The sequence below is a fragment of the Leuresthes tenuis genome, unplaced genomic scaffold (genome assembly GCF_036924035.1).
Source record: "Leuresthes tenuis unplaced genomic scaffold, fLeuTen1.0.hap1 SCAF_11, whole genome shotgun sequence".
In the NCBI taxonomy this organism is placed as follows: Eukaryota; Metazoa; Chordata; class Actinopteri; order Atheriniformes; family Atherinopsidae; genus Leuresthes; species Leuresthes tenuis.
In genome coordinates, this window is record NW_027325365.1 from 22,721,183 (window position 1) to 22,740,421 (window position 19,239).

Here is a 19,239-nt window from a genome sequence, read left to right on the forward strand (position 1 = left end):
CTTCCTCAAGGAGGACCTTCATCCAGACCTTCTTAAAGTTTTTACACCTCCTAATAACATCAACTTGTGTACTTCTGTTTTGACTTGGCTCCAAAAGACATTTCTGGCCGATGTAAATCTATCCTCCTCTTTCATAGATCTGCACTGAACTCTATGGACTTTCATTCAGCTGTGGATTGGTCAATAAAATGAGTGCTGTTCAACACACCCTATTTATGTTGGCAGACCTACAGGCCACAGTCAATCATGATCCTTAACAGAAGTGGCCTTGTCAAGTTGGCAACAACCAAACAGGGTGTTTTTGCTTTTCTTGCTTGTATGATGTCAGACAACCAATGATACAATAAATCTTTTGTGCATTTTTTCTCTGTTGAATATGCATGCTCTATGATCATTTTGTCCTGTAATGAGTGCACGGTCACGCATTATGATATTGTTAAAACATTTTTAAAAAGCACCTGGTCATCATCAAGTCCTGATATTAGGTAAATGTAACCTCAGAACAACAACACATGACACATTACGCCAATATATTATCTATTCAACAAAAACTAAGCCAAAATGCACAAGCAGTGTTTAAAAACCAAGTATAGCGTTACTGTTTATAAAGGAAATAAGATGGTAAGTAGCAGCCAGTCGCTGCTATTCCAAAGTGCTTAAATAAGTGATCCTCAGCAAGTGTGAGCGCCTCTATAAAAGCAGAAGTTTGGTCAGTTTGCTAGTCTGGAGCATGCAGGTGTTAACCCAATGCCAAGGAGGAAAGACATCAGCAATGATCTTAGAGAAGTAACTACTGCTGTCCATCAATCCTGAAAGGGTTAACTTAATAGCTACAGCTCAGACTCTACAGGCCTCAGTTAGCATGTTAAATATCAAAGTTCATGACAGCACAATTAGAAAAAAACTGAATAAGTATGACTTCCATGGAAGGATTGCAGGAGAAAGTCATGGCAGCACTGCTTAGGTTTGGAAAGTTGCATCTGAACGAACCACAAGACTTCTAGAACAATGCCCTTTGAACAGATGACAGCACAATACAAAGCACCGAATTTGGTGAAAACAAAACACAGCTTATCAATAGAAACTCCTCATACCAGATGTCAAGCACAGTGGTGGAGGGGTGTTGGGCTTGTTTTGCAGTCACTGAGTCCACTATGAACTCCTCTGTATACCAAAGTATTCTAGAGTCAAATGTGAGGCCATCTGTCTGACAGCTTAAGCTTGGTTAAAACTGGACCATACAACAGGACAATGATCCCAAACACAGCTGCAAATCTACAACAGAATGTCTGAAAAAGAAAATAATCAGGGTTGTGCAACGACGGAGTCCAATTTCAGACCGCAACTAGATTGAAATGCTGTGGTGGGGCCTTAAGAGAGCTGTGCATAAGTGAATGCCTGAAAACCTTGATGAGCTGAAGCAACATGAATAAAGAGTCTCCTTAACAATGTAAGAAACTGATAACATCACACAGACAACAACTACTTTGAGTTATTTCTGCTAAAGGTGGTTCTACAAGCTGCTCAGTCATGGGGTTTGCATAGTTTTTCTCACACTGCTTCTGCATTTTGGTTTAGTTTTTGTTAAATGACTAATGACAGTGCAAAAAGTCATGTAGTGTTTTGATGTTAATCTGAGGTAGCATTTACCAAATTTTAAGACTTGATAAGGACCCTATGATTTGTATTATGTCCTCTTACTTCAAACCTTAGAATTTGCAGAGGGTGTACTTTCTTTTATCCAACTGTATGTAAACAATTTTCCAACCCGAACTGTATGTCCTGCAAGCATCCTGCTGAGTCTCAGAACAGGAGATGAAAAAAATCCTTTCTTTTCTGGCCGTGTGACCAGCTCATTTGCTGGCACCCAGCGCACGGCCCACCAGCATGAAGACCAACCCAGAGACGAGCTCCAGAGGCACGCCAGCCGCCGCCACCATGAATGACAGGCCATAAAGCACCGAAACCTGTGCATTTGGGCATGTTTCTCCTCTCTCCTGCAGAATGTAGCGCTGCACATCCACTACCTCCATCCACAGTACGTAGAGCAGAAGCAAGAACAGGAACAAGCAGGCTGTGGAGAACATAGAGAGAATGAGAAAGACAAGGAGACAAAGATGGAGGCTCCACTGTTACCACTGTAGCAGTGTTTGCATCTGCCGTTGTTATGCTGACAGCACTGCAGCGTGACATCTGCTGCACTTTGTGTTTGTCATGTAACTGGCATGAACAGCTGATGGCAGCCGAGGCTGCAGAACATGTGTGCAAAACATTCACCTTATCCCCAGCTGGCAGGATACATTTCACACTGCAGCCACGAACTACAAACTCCACACATGCACATAAAGTAGTCTATATTTTACCAGCAGCGATGAGGAAGGCACCACCCAGCTTGTATAGTTTGTGGCTGATGAAAGGAACACCACAGACCAAGAAGAAGCCTCCAGTCAGGGCTGAGACCAGCCCGAAGACTATCAGCACGGTCCAGAAACCTCGAAATACTGCAAGAAACACAAGCAGGATTGTGGGAATTCAGAGGTTTTAGCAACTGTTGAATCAATAGTTTAAGATAATGAGAAATATATTTTTTCTGCTTTCTTGTCAAAAGTGAAATAAAGAAGAATTATATCACTAATATATAGCCTACAGACAAGTACAGGAAGGTCCTGACTAAATGTGCAAAAATGCAACACATGTAGGGGGAAAAAATGCAACAAAACCCCAAAAGAACTACTTTTCCCGCAGGATGTAATCAGACTGTGTCTGCATGGGTGCACATTTGAGAGTCAACTGGTGTAGAAACCATAAGTACTGGTCCACAGAGTTGTGGAATAACGGGATATGGTCAGATGAGTCATCTTTCAACATATTTTCGACAAGTGTGTGAGTGCACAAGCAGAATACACTATGAGAAATGCACAGAACTGAATGGTCCCCAACCTCCGCCTCATTCAGCAGTTGTTACGCTGAGGAGGGATCACTGTAAACTAAAGTTTATGCTCTGACTAGAGGAAAACTGGGAGGTATTGATATATTAAATAACTATGACAGAGATATTGATCTTCTCATCAGACTCTCAAGACTTTTTTCATTTATTTCCTAAGAAATTCAAACTAACAGACAAATATTTTAATCTTATTTGCTTAATGCTCAGTCAATGGATTTAAAATTCTATGGACATTTGTGACCGACACGGTGCTTAAATGTGATTTGAACATTTATGTGGAAAATTAATCACAAAGAAATTACCTAAAAGACTCAATAATCCAACAAACTCAATCATTGCAGGTATGAAGAATTACACTGTGAGTGTGGTTCTGGCTTTATTCCTAGTATTCATATTTGATGTTTTATGTCATCTCAACCTAATATTCTCCTCACATTACTGAATAATGTCAAGGGACAAATTGTAAATTGTACCTGTGTGTAGTTGCATGCATGTGTGTGCACACAAAATGTCTTTGTGACTGTGAACTACCTGCAGTAGCATCATAAGTTGGATGAGGAACTTGTCCAAGTGCAACTGGTAATGGGAAGAGGTAACCATGGATACAAACCTTGAACTCTGGCTGGTTTGCTAGGATTGAAAAGGGAAAGGTGAAAAAATTTAAAGTGAAGCTTACAAACCTAAAAAATGATCACACGGCTGTAAAAAACATGTAATATTTGATTAAGAGAAAAATAAAACAATTAAGGCCTAACCCTGAAAACAGATTTAAATGGCATGGATTTTTTATCAATATTGATGTTTTTCTTAATTTCCAACACTTGTTAGCATGTAAATCGGACGACATTGCAGGCCATGGGACCTGCAGTCACAACTTCAAACAAAACTGTTGAGAGGCCTCAATGGAAAGTTTTGTCCACATACTGAGAAGAGTGGCCAGGATGGCGTGTGTTGTGGGCTCCACCTGAAACACACAGCGCCAAAAAAAGCCCTCATGGTGCAGAGTGAGGGACGGAGGCGAAACATTGACTGCTTTTTCAAACTGGATCTAAAAGAGAAAAGAAGGGACAGATTGACATCACAGGAACAGACACTCAAATATCTAACGATGGATGTTTTCTCATTTTCTGTCAACACTGTCTGTAAAAGTAGCTCTGTGTGATTCCGTTCTTCAGTGGTGCCCCGGCATCAAACGTGGTTCTGATTATGGCCTGCTGCTCTGTGAGGTTTTCTTGGGGGAACTTATGAACACGCATGAGCGATACTCTCCACTTGCTTGTCAAAAATATGATTGATGGTGCTGAATAACACAACAACTTTAATCATCCTCTTTTATTGAAAATGAAAGACTTTGTTGAGCTGTGATGTTACAGAGGAGTTCGCAGGGGGATTAGCCTTTATGAATATATCCCTTTGTGAACTTTCACACAAATGCTGCATGGGAGAATAAACTGGAAGATTAAAGGGGTACTTTGCTCATTCTTCAGTTGACTCGTCATGGGGAGTCTGACTCAGTCTGTGAAGGCGGTTGTATAATGGTTCCCGAGGAGCTTTGTTGAGCTGAACCCTGAGGATATCTTTGCTTGGAGAGCTACTTTTAGATTTGAAAAGCTTATTTTACAGTTGACAGTGCAGATAGTGGACCAGGATTAATATATGGAACGCACTTGGCTGAGGATGCGTGGCTGGTCCATCGCTGTAGTTTAGACTGAAATATCACAACAGCTGCATGTATTTCTATTACATTTTATACACATATTAAAGGCCCCCAAGTATTACATATCATTATAGTCTTGGCTGTACCTCCTTCTTAAAGCTAATCAGCAAACATGCTTAGTGTACACATTAAAGAAGGATGATAGACATCGTAAACATGCCTGCTGGATGCCTGGGTTAGCTTGCTGATGTTAGCATTTAGCTACTTTCACATCCACTACACTCAGGACAGTGTTTTACTAAGAGAAAGACTGCGTTGCAAACTGTGGATATGGAGTTTGACAGAATTAGGTGTTTATCAAGCAGAGAGGTTCATGTTTTGGCCACACAACGGTGACGTAGCGTAAGTAAGATCCTACTTTTTTGAGCCAACCCCTCCAGTAGTAATTCTTGCCTGCCTCTTCCAACTCCTCCAACTCAATGAAAGCGCAACACTAAATTACTTCATTAAATCTTTAGATATCGTAAAGTGGCATAGTTTGCCCACCACTGTGCACACAACATCTGATCAGGTTCCACATTTGCCTTTTTGTGGTAATTACACGACTTTTCATGATCAAAGGGCTGTGCCTCCTTTATTTGTGTAGATAGAGGTCAGCAACCAATTCTATCAGGAATCAGTAAGATCAGCGTTTGTGTTAGTGAACACAGGCTTTGTTGTGTTATGCCCTACCTTTGCTCCATTGGCATCTGCGTCCTGTGTCAGTGTAGATTGAGTGGGCCATGTATGTGGTCCACAGTTGTCACTTGCTACCAACCAGTAGTCTGTACCAAAAGCCAGCAGGAAACACAGGGTCCCCGCTACCCCAAAAATCCCTCCAGCCAAGGCTGCAGCTCCCACTCTCATAACTCCAACCTTAAATCTTCTTTAATATATCCCTGTCCTGAGCTCTAAGTATTCAGGTCCTCACTGGTGTCCACTGTGAGACTCTCTGCCAAACTTCTGTCTCAAAGACAAAAACAGTCAGGCCGTCCCAGCCACTCCCTGGCATGCTGGGAGCTGCAAGTAAAAGAAGTTGCAGTAACTGAGGAGGTCAGACGTGGGGGACGGGAGTTATTTTGGGAGGCCGTAAGCCTGCCCTTGTCAAATTACCAGTGGGTGTGCTGAGCATTTGTAAAGGAAACAAGGAGAAGCTGGACTGTGTGTGAGCATGTTTATAATGTGGACAATGGTTATAACTATGGCTGCAAGGCATTTCTAAATTAGGTGTCACTCTTGCAGAGGCGCACTGAAAATGAGTTAGACTGATGATGCAAATAACGCTTAAACCTTCACCAGAGATGTTAAAGAGGTGAAACATGAGAGCTTTATTGTAGCTGGCAAACGCTCAAGATTACACACCCATTTCATACATTTTCACATTTTTAATCGGGATATGTCCTTAAAATTGCTGAAAGCCGTTCATCAACACTGTCTTACACATCACCATATATGGCTAAAACAATAGCCTTCAGATTACTTCATCAGACAATGCTTTAGAAACTCTCTCTTTCCCTCTCACTGTGTGTCTCCATTACTGTTTCTCGTTCTCCAAAATAAAGCTGAGTTGTTTCTTTGGGACTCTCTCGGCCGGTGCCTGGTCCTGTGGAGAAACCTGATCCTGTAAAGCAGGCGTTGGATCCGCTGACCAAGTCTGAGTCAAGGCTGTTGGGACCACAGACTCCAGGTACGCCTGTCTTGGGCTTATGGAGCACACTGCAAGGAGAGGAGAGGACAAAGTGATGTAGAACTGCTCAGTACTCCTACACTGTGTCGTCTTTGTGAGCCCGAGAGAGACAAATGGAGAGTTATGCTGAATGAAAGCAACATTTTTACAAACTGCCTTTATGTTGACCTCCAGCTTGTTTATTTCGAGGTTTTTCAGATTCAAACAGAAAAAAAAAACACAACACATGAATGCACCAGAACTAGATCTTGTGTGAAAGTCGATAACAGGGTTGCACTTGTGTTTAACTTCATGTGTTCAGCATATGATCTCAGCATATGCCGCTAATGGAATTCCTCTACCTGTATGAGATCGGCTGAGTCCTGTTCTCCCTCTGTGTGACTCACGGAACTCCCCATCATCCGCCTGTCATGATAGAAATACAGTGTGAAGCAACCAAGAGGACACTCTCTCGTCTGAGTTTGATACTCGAGTTTAAATCCAAAAAGTTAAAACCTACACTGTCTGAATTTTGCTGTTAAATGAGCTCATCTCAACACTAATATTTTGCCTCATAACAATTTTAGAACTTCATGCTGCAATTTTTTTACAATTTTAAAATGAAACCACCAAAAAAAAGAGTGAATTCTCTCCATCGGTTGCTCAAATCACTTGCTCTGATTTAAGTCAAGAATCCAAAAAGTTGCACCTGACTTACAAAATGTGTATGTGTGAGTTTGCTTGCAGTACCTGTGGCCAGTGTGTAATCGTATTATACATGTATCTGTCTCCAACACTCTGGTGTCTGTGAAGTGGCCTCCAAGTCCTCTCCATGGCGATGTCCTGGTGCAGGGAGTGTCTGCTGTAAGCTGGTCTCTGCTGGAGTCAGATTGGACGGGCTTTATTGTACATGCTCCACAGTCTTTTATATTTTCATATTACGTTGCTATATTGGTTAGGTGGAAACAGGAATACTGCTTTTAGAGGCTTAAGAGGTTTTAGATGTACCTTGTTGTTAAAGGTTTGAAGATTTCTGGAGAGAATGCGCCTGATGCTGTCCATCTCCTCTGGCAGGAGGGGCCGGCTGTGAGGATGAGGATCTACTCTGAAATCAGAGTTTGAATGTTCACACTCACGTAGCCACCGTGTGTTTCAAAGTCAGTTTTTCAGTTTTCAGAATGATGTGCTGGGATTTTACTAAGCAGTGAGGATATTCTTCCTATCTAACTCCTTTCAAACAAACGTTGCAGTGAGATATTCTTAAAAACTTGAGACTTGAAACTTGATCCACCAGTACAGTGACATCAGGTGCAATAATGATTTCCTACATTGGAGGTGCCTCTTCGTCTCCTCTCTGCTCCCTCCTCTCTAGCTCCTCGTAGACTCTGAGGATGCTGGAGCGAGCTTGGTGATGCTCACGGATCAGAAAACGCCGAAGGTACCTCTTGTTGAAGTGCTCAAACCTCACACACAGACGCAGAAAAAAAGCATTATGATTATGAGGCATTTGCTGCCACCTACTGGTGAGTTTAGGTTGTGTTTTTTGGGGACAAACATAACATAAGCAGAAGGAAAAGTGAAATGAGAAAAACTGACTTGTCTTTCCAGTAGTGCTGCCCCCAGTAGCCAACCACATCTTCTATTCCTGCCAGCAGGTGATCTATGAGCTAAAAACAAACATCAACTACAGCAGAAAATCACCTGTTTACCAGTTTTGATTCAGTATGCAAATCATGTCTCTTGCCATCATTTATGTTTCTAAACTCTGAGTTCATTTCACCAGAGCACTGGTGTCTGTTTCTCACCCTGCTGTGGATCTCCTCACTGACAGTAGGCAGAGCTCTCTTCTTCCTCTTCACATCCAAAAGCTCAACCAGAGGCTTTATGGTCATTCCCTTTAAAAAAAAAAGAAGAAATAAGCCCATGAAGCAATAAGGCTGTTATAGAGAGTACGTTCTCTAAAATGCAATTGTTCTACGTTTCAGAACAGACCAAAAAAAAAGATCTTGCCCTTACAAGGTCTTTGAAATTAGATGACTAAAACCTCAGAAAAGCAACACATGACATATTACACTGTGTGCCATTTATTCAACAAAAATAAGATCAAATTCTGACGCAATTTGCGAAAAACTAAGCATATCCTTATAGGTTTCAATAAGTATTAAGATAATAAAAAGCAGCAGGGTGCTGCTATTCAAAATCACTCGATTAAATCATCCTCAGCAAGTGTGAGCACCTCTATAAAAGCAGATTTGTCAGTTTTGTCAGTTTGCTGGTCTGGAACATTCAGGTGTGTGTTAACACAATGCCAAGGAGGAAAGACATCAGCAATGATCTTAGAGAAGCAACTACTGCTGCCAATCAATCTAGGAAGGGTTGCAATACCGTTTGAAAACTATTTGGAGTCCATCATGCAGCGGAGAGAAAGATTATTCACAAGAGGAAAATATTCGACAGCTTCCTGGTGGATGTCCCAGCAAATTCAAACCATGCAATGCTCTTAAAAACTATCAAAAAATACAAGAACAAGAAAAACGAGCTACATCTCAGACTCTATGGGCCCCAGTTAGCATCCATCCATCCATTTTGTATACCGTCAATTGGGTAGCCACAGGGCCACATAGAGACAAACAAGACAAACAACCATGCATGCTCACACTCACTCCTACGGACAATTTAGAGTCACCAAGTAACCTAACATGCATGTTTTTGGACGGTGGGAGGAAGCTGGAGTACCCGGAGAGAACCCACGCATATACGGGGAGAACATGCAAACTCCACACAGAAAGGCCCCAGGCAGGGATCAAACCTGGAACCCTCTTGCTGTGAGGTGACAGTGCTAACCACCACACCACCGTGCAGCCCCCCAGTTAGCATGTTAAATGTTAAAGATCATGACAGTACAATTAGTATGGCTTGCTTGGAAGGTTTGCAGGAGGAAACGAACATGGCAGCACAGCTTAGGTTTGCAAAGTTGCGCCTCAACAAACCACAAAACTTCTGGAACAATGTCCTTTGGACAGACAAGACCAAAGAGGAGATGTTTGGTCATATTGCACAATATCATGTTAGGTGAAATCAAACACGGCATATCAACTGTCAAGCACAGTGGTGGAGGGGTAATAATTTGGGCTTATTTTGCAGCCACAGGACCTGGACACCTTGAGTCCACCATGAACTCCTCTGTGTACCAAAGTATTCTAGAGTCAAATGTGAGGCCATCTGTCTGACAGCTAAAGCTCGGCTGAAACTGGGTCACCAACAGGACAATGATCCCAAACACAGCAGCAGCTCTACAGAGAGAATGAATTATGACACAGTGTAATAAGTCATTTGGTGTTCTTCCTGTGTTCCCTTACATAAAACCTTAACATTTACAGATGGTGTACTTTTTTACATGAACTGCAGTTCATATGACTTTACTTCCCCACCTGTACAAATACAGTGAAGAGAATGACCACAATGGTAGTTGTGATGAAGAGTCTTTTCTTTGGGAAGTCGTCAATCAGGAAGACCAGGGAGAAGCAGATGGCTCCTCTTAGGCCACCATAGGCGATAATAAACTGGTCTCTGAAGGTCACGGTGTTCCTCCGAAGCTTGTTCACCACAGCGGTCAGCAGGAGAACCCCTTAGAAGCAGTTAAAATATGTGCACTGGGGATCTTGTGATGGTTAGCAGCTGGTTTGAAGTGCAGGAAACGGTTTTTAAAGCTACCTGTGGCTCTCCAGACGAGGCAGAGCAGCAGTGTGGAGCAGACAAAGGGCCAGCTCCACATATGGATATCCTGTATGGTGGACACACCCAGGAAGATGAAGATTAAGGTTTCACTCACGCTGCTCCACATCTTTAAGAAGTACTGGATGCTGGTGTTGCTCTGCTCTGACACGTTAGCTTCCACATACTGCTTCATGGTCATAGCACAGGTTACAATACTACAGGAAAGACAGGAAAACAAAAGCAGTGACACAGTAAATTAGACCAGAACAATGGCAAAATGTGGTCTTTGGGATTAGTTTGGTACTCAGTAGCACTCACGCCATGATGCCAGAGAGGTGAAGCATCTCTGAGGTCAGGTAAGACAAGTAGGAATAAAGGAAGACAAAGAGCGGGGCGATGACTTGGGCTCTGAAGGTGAATCTTGAGGTGAGGGCCGCGACCAGGCCAAAGAAGAGGCCTACGAACAGTCCTCCAAGACCTACCACCACCACCCTGCAGCCCCCCAGCATCACATCCAGCCCTGACACTGATGGCAGGCGCAGGAAGGACTCAAACAGCTTGTAGAGCACCTGAGAGGAAAAGGCATATTTTAATATGCTTTTTTAAATCTGGGACCTGGCTGGACACACAACACTTGTGCCCTCACCACTGTGACGGCATCGTTGAGCAGTGACTCTCCAAACACCAGGATATGCAGCTGTTCGTTGACATGCATTTCTTGGAAGACAGAGAGCACGGCCACCGGGTCGACGGCGGCAATCAAAGAGCCAAACAACAGGCAGTGGAGCAGAGACACATCTCCCAAAGAGCTTGGAGCCAGCAGGCAAACACCGTACAGGGAGAGGCCAATGCCCAGAACATTCCATAAGGTCCCCAACACTGCATACCTGGAGGTGTACAACAACAAAGTCAGGAGACTTGACCTGAGACTGTAAACTATGCACAAACGTGTTACCAAACAGTTACATATTTACACATACGGCATCACAGCATTCAGTTGGTGCCTCATTATCCTGCCACATTTTAACATTGGTTCATAGTGTGTCATATCATCAACCAGATGCATGAAAGACGCATGAGAAGATTAAGCATTTAACATCTACCAACCAGAGGATGGTACCAAGGTTTTCAAAGAACAGCCTCCCCGGCAGGAAGTATCCGGCATCTAAGACGATGGGTGGGAGCAGAAAGAGGAAGAAAGCATCAGCGCTCAGAGTCGGGGGAGCAGAGTGTCGGACCCCGTAGATCACCCCTCCAACTAGGAGGCCAACCATGATGAGGACGCAACTCTCTGGGACAACTGCTGGGACTCGACCTGACCAGTGGAAACCTGAGATGATGAGACCCAAAGGGGGAAGAAAAACAGATCAGGATGGTTGGAGAAGAGGGACATTCTGTTTCATTCTGTTTGTGTGATAAATATTTGGACTCTATTTCATTACTTTATGTATGTTTTTAAAAGCTCACTATGCATTCCTGCTTAAATGAGCCGCATTTCAGGCCTTTCATTGGGTCTTTTTAAGTTTTAATGTGCCGAAGGATTCTTCATCTTTTTCACCGCAGTGGTATCGCAGAATTTTCTAATCACCATCAGATGTATGACATGGATCTGACCTATGTAGCATTACCAGTGACTTTGTCCTATAGTATGAACACTGCCGAGGAAGGCCTGAGGGCCAAAATGTGGGTGAACTGTCTTTATTTTCTATTTTTGAATTTGTCTCATATGATCAAATTACTATGGTCCTTGCCATGTTGTACTTGACTATATATTACATTCACTATGTCAGCATACGGCAACTGAGAAGCACAATTGCTGTAGTTTTAAAGGTGAATTGTTTTCCTATTCTTGCTGAATATTGGTTGTCAGTTGTTTGGCGCTTTGTTGTATCTTTTTTCTTTCTTTCTTTTTGTTCCCAAATGCAGCAACTGTTTTCAGTATGAGACAGCTCCGGACTGCCGGCAGGCATGTTTAGCAGCCGTTTACTCCTTTCTTTCTGTTGTTTATTTTCTGGAGCATACTTTCGGACAAAACATGGATATACCGTTCAGAATAAATGGTTCCTTCAGAGAGGTGCAAGTTGCCCAAGTTTGTTTTTAATGCAGTGGTGCCTGACAGCCCAAAGATAACAGCCAGTTTTCAGCTTTGACCCTTTCTCACAGAGATGTGGCCTGAATCTTTTAAAGATGTTGTCTATTGTAGATGATGGAATACCAAAATTATATATATAGTGAAAAATGTTTGTCTGCTAACTGTTGAACTATTTGCCCACACGATCTTTCATTAAGTGGTACCCCCTCCCTTTCTTGGGATGCTGTTTTCATACCCTATCAGATTACTGACTCTTTTCTGTTAACCTAATCAGCTCTGAGATCCTCAAACTATTTTTTTTTTATATTATTGCACGGCATCTCAAGTCTTTTGTTGCTTCTGTCTCAACACCTTAAAATGTATTGCTGAAATCAAATTAAAACACCAGCGTCTATATTTCCTAAATCAATACAATACTTATTTTCACCATTCAATATGCCGCTTCTATTCTGTATTAAGTTAAATGAGTAATTTATGGTTCAAATATTCTTTTAATATACATTTTCCACAGCACCTTGACTTTTTTTTAAAAGAGCACTGTAAATGAATAATAGAAATGTGACCAAGCGTTAAATAAGTTTATCAATGTTAAATAAAAACCATAATCAATATATTTGATTTCTTAAAGGTTTCAAACACATAATAACATCTAAACACTTGTTGCACCATAGCAAAAGGTGGCTGCTCATGTATCAGCAGAAGTACGGTTGAGCCTGGGCTTACCCAGCTTGGCAAGCGAGGCCAGCATGATCCACAACACGATCTCAAAGGGAGCTTGCACATGATGGTAGTCCACACTGAACACCCTCAGAGCCATGGGCAGATCCACAGACAGGCCACTGTCACTGCTGTTTAAGCCCGGCAAGGGGGGCAGGTTGTGGAGCTGATGTTGCTCATCAGCCATTAATCCCAACTGAGAGGCAGAGAGGAGCAGAAGAAGACTCCACAGAGCAGCCATCCCTCAGCCATGCTGGGACAACAAGAGGGAGAGGATTGGACAGGGGTTAGAGAGATAGAGGGAGGGCCAGCAGCACACACACATACACAAAACTGCCTGAACACAACTCATGCAGCTGCTAATGTGCACAGGAATCCCTGAGCTAGCAATGACTCTCCACACACAGACGCACACACACTCACAGTCATTCTTCCATCATTTAAAAGGAATAATCTGATTTACATTAATACCCTGAATCCTTCCTTTAACCTAACCATGACTGCTACCATCCACATCTTAACCTAGACCTTCACCCAAGTCATTAATATTAATGATTCAATGTATGTGGACTTTTAATTTCCAAAACGTGACCGTAAAATACAGTAGCTATTGCATGAGGACAACTGATAAAAAGAAAATACACAATGCTCTCTAAAAATGATCAAATATTCCAACGTTTCCAACATTCATAGAGACTTCACATCAGCTCAACGACCTTGCATTGTACCAACATACCAAAGACCTCAACATTTCACAGGTTAATTAAGTGATGTTCATCATAAATAAATGCATCATACACATTCATGTGGTGATGTGCAAGTCTTGAGCTCAGATATTGAAACATGTGGGAACAACATATTTCTCAACATGTGTAGAAAGTGGTGGACTACGAGGAACTCACTTTCAACATTTGCGTCTATGTTTTAACAGTCGAGCTTCATTTTTTTGTAAACTGTTGTCTGTTGCAGCAGACATGATTTGTAACATCGTGTTTCAAATCAACACTGTGAATATGGCATGTTGTGGTTGTAGAAATGATTGAGATTACATGGAGTTGCACATATCTTTACATGCAGCAACAATAAGGTTTTTATCATGAGCCATGACCAATGAAAATTGAGCATTTCAAATAGAAGGGGGCAAGGCATGCCGCTGCAATATAAAGCATGACAAAATAACAATGTGTTATTTAAATATCTACACATGCAAGCCTGTTCCATTGTACCTATTCTATAGATGTGATTCGAATCTCTTTGAATTACTTTTAAAGTAAATCTAAATTACTTGTTTTGTTTTTTTATTTGAACGTTTGTCTTCTTTTTTTACGCCCTTATAAAGGCCTGAATGAAAACCAGGGCACCAGACTTTAAGTATGTCAAGACATCTTCAGTTATAAAGACATTTCCCCTCAATCATAAGGCGACTGTTAGGGTGGTAAAACTCCAACCTTTGCCATTTTTACTACTGTAACACATTGACTTTGATGGCCCAGCTCCTTACTTAGCGCCAGCTGTTCAGTCTGAGTGGAGGGCTGAAAACCCCAGAGTGAGCATACAGGACAGTTTCCTCACTCCAAATGATTGTGTTGTGTGTTAATAGGCCCTTTAATACAAATGCAATGTGTGACTTAATGCCATAAGAGTGTTGTAAAGTAACTTTGGTATTATTCTAAGATGATACGATCAAGTTGCCACCATGAATTACGAGTGGTTTTCCAGTAGCTCGCAGGGATTTTGATTGGATTCCTCCATATCCCAGTGTTAAATTAAAAATGTTCCTGCTCTTTGTCGCTGCATTAAATTTTAAGATTAGCTCTTCTTAATTACCTCAGAATTTTCTGCCATAATCTCCTGATATGCCATCTCTAATCCATCAATTACAGGGAAACCTTTGGTGAATCTTTGTTTTCCATCTTTTTGCAGAGACGAGCAAAGCGCCTTAGGCTTCCGAAGATTGTCAGTACATGTTAATGGATCATAATCACCCTCACTGCTGGAAACCAGGGTATGAGGATTTGTGCTTCCCAGGTTACAAATTAAACTTAAACAGGCAAATCCATCATGCCTCTGAAGATTATTGCTCTGTCTGTAGCTGGGACTTACCGTGGCCTGGAGGTAGCTTTGAAAGAACTGCTGTTAGCGTTCATGCAAATGAATAGTCAGAGTGGTGGAAGTAGCTGACCTTAATCCTGCTAGGCTGAGTATACACAGGTTCCCATTAAAGCAAGACATCGTCATTGTACATCCTTAGAGACTACAGAGAGAATATTTTTATTTTCATACGTAATCTTTTCTCAGGGTAATTCTACTTTATGCTAACTGCCTACACCAACTCATTAAAACTCATCTGGTCCTTGTCAGGTCTTAAAGTGAGGTCAATTCAAACTCAGACGAACAACAATGCATGTCATTTTACATTGTTTTACTGAACAAAAACCAAGCCAAAATGTGGAAGCAGTGTATGAAAACAAATTAAGCACATCCCTGCTGCTTCCAAAGGAATTATGAGGGCAAGTAGGAGCCAGGTGCTACTAATCAAATACACTTGATTAAGTGATCGTCAGTAGGTGTGAGCGCAACACAATTCCAAGGACATCAGCAATGATCATAGAAAAGCAAATTGTGGCTGCCCATCAATCTAGGAAGGGTTATAAGTACATTTGTGGAAAACATTTAGACTCAAAATAGCCAGTTGCCAGGAGTGGATGTCCTAACAAGTTCACTTCAAGGTCAGACTGTGTAATGCTCTTAAAAACTGCCCAAAAACCCACAAGAGCTGCATCTCAGACTCTCCAGGCTTCAGGTTAAAGTTCATGACAGTAAAATTAGAAATAGACTGAACAAGTATGACTTGTTTGGACGGACTGCAGGAGAGAGCCTCTTCTCTCTAAAGAGAGCCTGGCTTAGGTTTGCAGTGTTGCATCTGAACAAACCACAAGACTTCTGGAACAATGTCCTTTGGACGGACTTGACCAAAATGGAGATGTTTGACTATTAATACACAGCACCATGTTTGGAGAGAACCACACACAGCATATCAGCACAAACCTCAATGAACTGAAGTAAGGTAAAGAAGAGGAGCCAACATTCCTCCACTATGTGAAATTTGAAATTGAATTCACTTAACTTATTTCTGGGAAAAGCCAATATATCCTTACAGGGTTTGTAGTTTTATGATATTTGTGGTTTGAATTATAGCACTTAAGATATCTGTAATGTCTATATTCCAAGTCATACATCATCTCATTATCTCTGCTGTGTTTTTATAGAATATCAAACTGACTAAATGGTTTTCTATGTCCTTGTTGGTGGGTCATCTTTAGTTTTTCTGTGATACAGTGACACAAACATGGCCCTTTATGCAATGATAGATGACTGGATCAGGCCGGCTCTCTTTATGTGCTGGTTATACAAGAAAGATGAGCCGTATGGATGACATTTCTGCCTCCCTTTTTTCCCTATAATTCTGCATGACTTTGAGGAAGTAAATGTGTAAGCTGAGCAAGAGCAGGAAAACTAATGGAGGAAAAAAAAGCCGATGTTGGATTACAACTTGTTTAATATAAAAAGGACTTTACACTTTCACCTATAATGTCAGTAAAATACACAAGTGCATGTCAGGTAAATTCATTGTGGTGCAGTACCGGAATCAAACAGCAGATGGCATATGGAAGCAGATATATTTTTTTGAGGAATCATTTCATTAAGTGAATAAGGCATTGCATAAAAATATCACTGACACAATAAAATGCACTTGTTTTCATGTCACAGTTATGTCAATATGTGGGTACGTGTTAACCTGGTTGGGAAATACAGAGGCAAAAACAGCTGGGTTGAGCATTATGCTTTATTACTTTGGCACGATGTTTCCTTGCAGATGAGGACTGTCCGGCTCTGAAATCCTCAGCACTGGGGAGCTGAAGTTTGATGAGCAGGGAACTAAGTTATGTGTACTCAAATAACTAATAGTATTGCTGCTGTCCCCTCCGAGTTCTTCTTCCAAACTGCCCTCAAGTGAGTTGGGCCCCTGTGGCGGCGGCACCAGGCCGTGCAGGAGGCTGTTCTCCAGGTGGGAGTTACAGCGAGCTAAGTTGTCAGTCAGATGCTGCATGTAAACCTCCTCCAGCTGCTTCTCCAGTAGCCCATTCAGCACTGAGTTGGACATGGGCTCCAACCGTGATCCGGGTAGATCCAGGCTGATGTTCTCACTGGCCCCCATGACCAGATAACCCTGGTCTGGTATGGATAAAACTGCATCAGTGTGTAGTTCTTTAAGGGCCTCTGGTTGATGCCTCACCTCAGCAGCAGGAGGCTGAATGTGAAAACCAGGAGGACTGACTGTGGCTCTCAGTGGGTTTTGTGTGATGCGACCTGAGTCAGCCACCTGCAGGTCTGGATACTGCTCCAGGAGGCTGCAGTCTTCGATACAAACAGGGTGTAGGACAGCTAAAGGTGAACACCTGGGGATCAAGAGGCCTGGAGAATGAGGCCCCAATCTCAGTCCTTGGACTTGGCTGGAGTCTTGCACTTCCTGGTTTGATCCTGCTTACCGAAAATACACAGGTCATTCAAATGTTGGTTGTTACATTTAGTTTGGGGTTTTTTTTCAATGTAAAATTGAATCCTTTGGGGTTACTCATTACCAGTGCTCCATTCCGCCCTGTGTTAGGGCTATTCTGAACAATTCTGTTGAATTATTCACCCCAACGAGGAGGATTTTTATCTGACCCAGTGTCAGCTAAAACAGGCTTGTGTCAATAATACATTTAGTGTCAAACGTACAAGATATGATGTTCAAAACCACTACTGACATGAATCGACCAACACTTATTCTTAGTTTGGTTAAATAATCAGGCAATGTCAGAATAGTATTCTATCCAACCCATTATCTTGGGTGACTCTTCACCAATTGGTAAAATCAACCTAGCGTTGTGCACTCGTAAGATTATATCTGACAAAAGGGAAGCAGCTTAGATCGAACCAAGGGAGCTAGAATTTAAGATAAAGTTAGTACATGAAGCCAGAACAGAGAGTTTTAGTTTTTTTTCTACATCAGACTGTACTTTGAACATTTTAGTTGTGTGACAAGATCATTTACCTTCTTCAGCGGAATTTATCTGCTGGTCTGCTGAGCGTGAGTCAGGGAGAGTACAGTCGAGCGGGTCAGCACAATGAGCGCTTGTCTGCTGTTTCTTTCGCTTGGAAGCGGTGGCAAACTTTCTCTCCTCCCTGTAACGCATTAATCTGAGAAACCCTTCAGCCAACATGTCACCTGGCGCTCTCCTCTCTTCTCCTGCTTCTTTTTTACTCCCTTGTTACTTCTTGTAAGTGCTGGCTGTAAGTACTCATGGCACTGCGAAATTGCAAATGTAACGACTCTGCTCTGTTTCACTTCTGCATCTGAGAACTGGCCCCTCCACCACCCAGCGCTCACTTCCTTCATTAATCGGTAACTGAAAATCACTGTTGTAAAGACTACAAGACACCAGTGCAATTATACAGAAGCAGGGAAAAGTAGAAATGGTGAACTGGGCAGCAGAAGTACACAGTGTATTCGTGGGAAATAGTTCATACCAGTTTGTAGATATTTAGGTTGTTTGCTGACTTCTTACTTTGTCTTCAGATCATCTGACTGCATATGAAAACCCCATCCAGACAGTAAGAAAAACAGGACAGCATGTGATATGATCAGTGAAAAAGTACTAAAAAAGTTGGAATTTTATGAGTTTAAAAGCTTTGGCTCTAAAACAGCTTTTCAGATGAAATCATAGGAGATGTATAGAGAGGAAATCTGTCTCTTGTGAAGAACTCACAGGTTTTATGTTTGATTAGTAATATTAGTGATGTGCACTTTCACAATGTGCATTATATTTCCAAATCTTACTCAAAGTAGATGCAACATTATGGGCCATAAAATCAACAATGAGCGTTAAGGAAGCCATACATCTTGAAAACGTGTCAGTTGATATTCACACGCCCAAAATATTTGTGTGAAATGTGGTCAACAAAGTCTATAAAAGCCATCAGAGGCCTGCAGCTGTTAAGTTGTTCGTTATTATGGCTGGGACGAGATTGCTGTGAGATAAAAAAAAGTAAAACATTTCCACATTTCAAATGTGGTGCAGCATAAAGTAGCACAAGATTAAACTACTAAGAATACTACTATTTTATAGTTATGTAAGTGTATCTTATGTGCTCACTGCCACTGGTTGCTTTAAATGATTGGAAAGCATTCTCTGACAGTGAGCAGTGCTGATCAGAAATATCTCTACATTGCTGTATACTTAACTTTAGATTGATAAGAGTGTCTTTTTTCTTGTCAATCTACACTCAATCATCCGTGATGGTGGGAAAAGAAGCACTGCTTTAGAATTTTTCTTTTAGTATTAATGTATTAAAAAGTG

The 19,239-nt window shown here is 41.8% G+C and overlaps 2 protein-coding genes and 1 pseudogene across 2 annotated transcripts; all 3 read right to left on the bottom strand.

The window, feature by feature from the left end:
- Positions 1–1,432: 1,432 nt before the first annotated feature.
- Positions 1,433–5,653, bottom strand: LOC140318676 (transmembrane protein 182-like). The gene is made up of 5 exons (XM_072396482.1): positions 5,337–5,653; positions 3,872–3,995; positions 3,479–3,577; positions 2,364–2,501; positions 1,433–2,074 (listed from the first exon to the last, which is right to left on the bottom strand). The coding sequence occupies exons 1-5, from the start codon at positions 5,508–5,510 to the stop codon at positions 1,854–1,856; spliced, it is 756 nt and encodes a 251-aa protein (XP_072252583.1). The 5' UTR covers positions 5,511–5,653; the 3' UTR covers positions 1,433–1,853.
- Positions 5,654–6,164: 511 nt separating this feature from the next.
- LOC140318675 (sodium/hydrogen exchanger 2-like) lies at positions 6,165–13,076 on the bottom strand (annotated as a pseudogene).
- A 3,300-nt stretch (positions 13,077–16,376) lies between these two features.
- Positions 16,377–18,213, bottom strand: LOC140318677 (uncharacterized). The gene is made up of 2 exons (XM_072396483.1): positions 17,934–18,213; positions 16,377–17,377 (listed from the first exon to the last, which is right to left on the bottom strand). The coding sequence occupies exons 1-2, from the start codon at positions 18,100–18,102 to the stop codon at positions 16,686–16,688; spliced, it is 861 nt and encodes a 286-aa protein (XP_072252584.1). The 5' UTR covers positions 18,103–18,213; the 3' UTR covers positions 16,377–16,685.
- Positions 18,214–19,239: the final 1,026 nt, after the last annotated feature.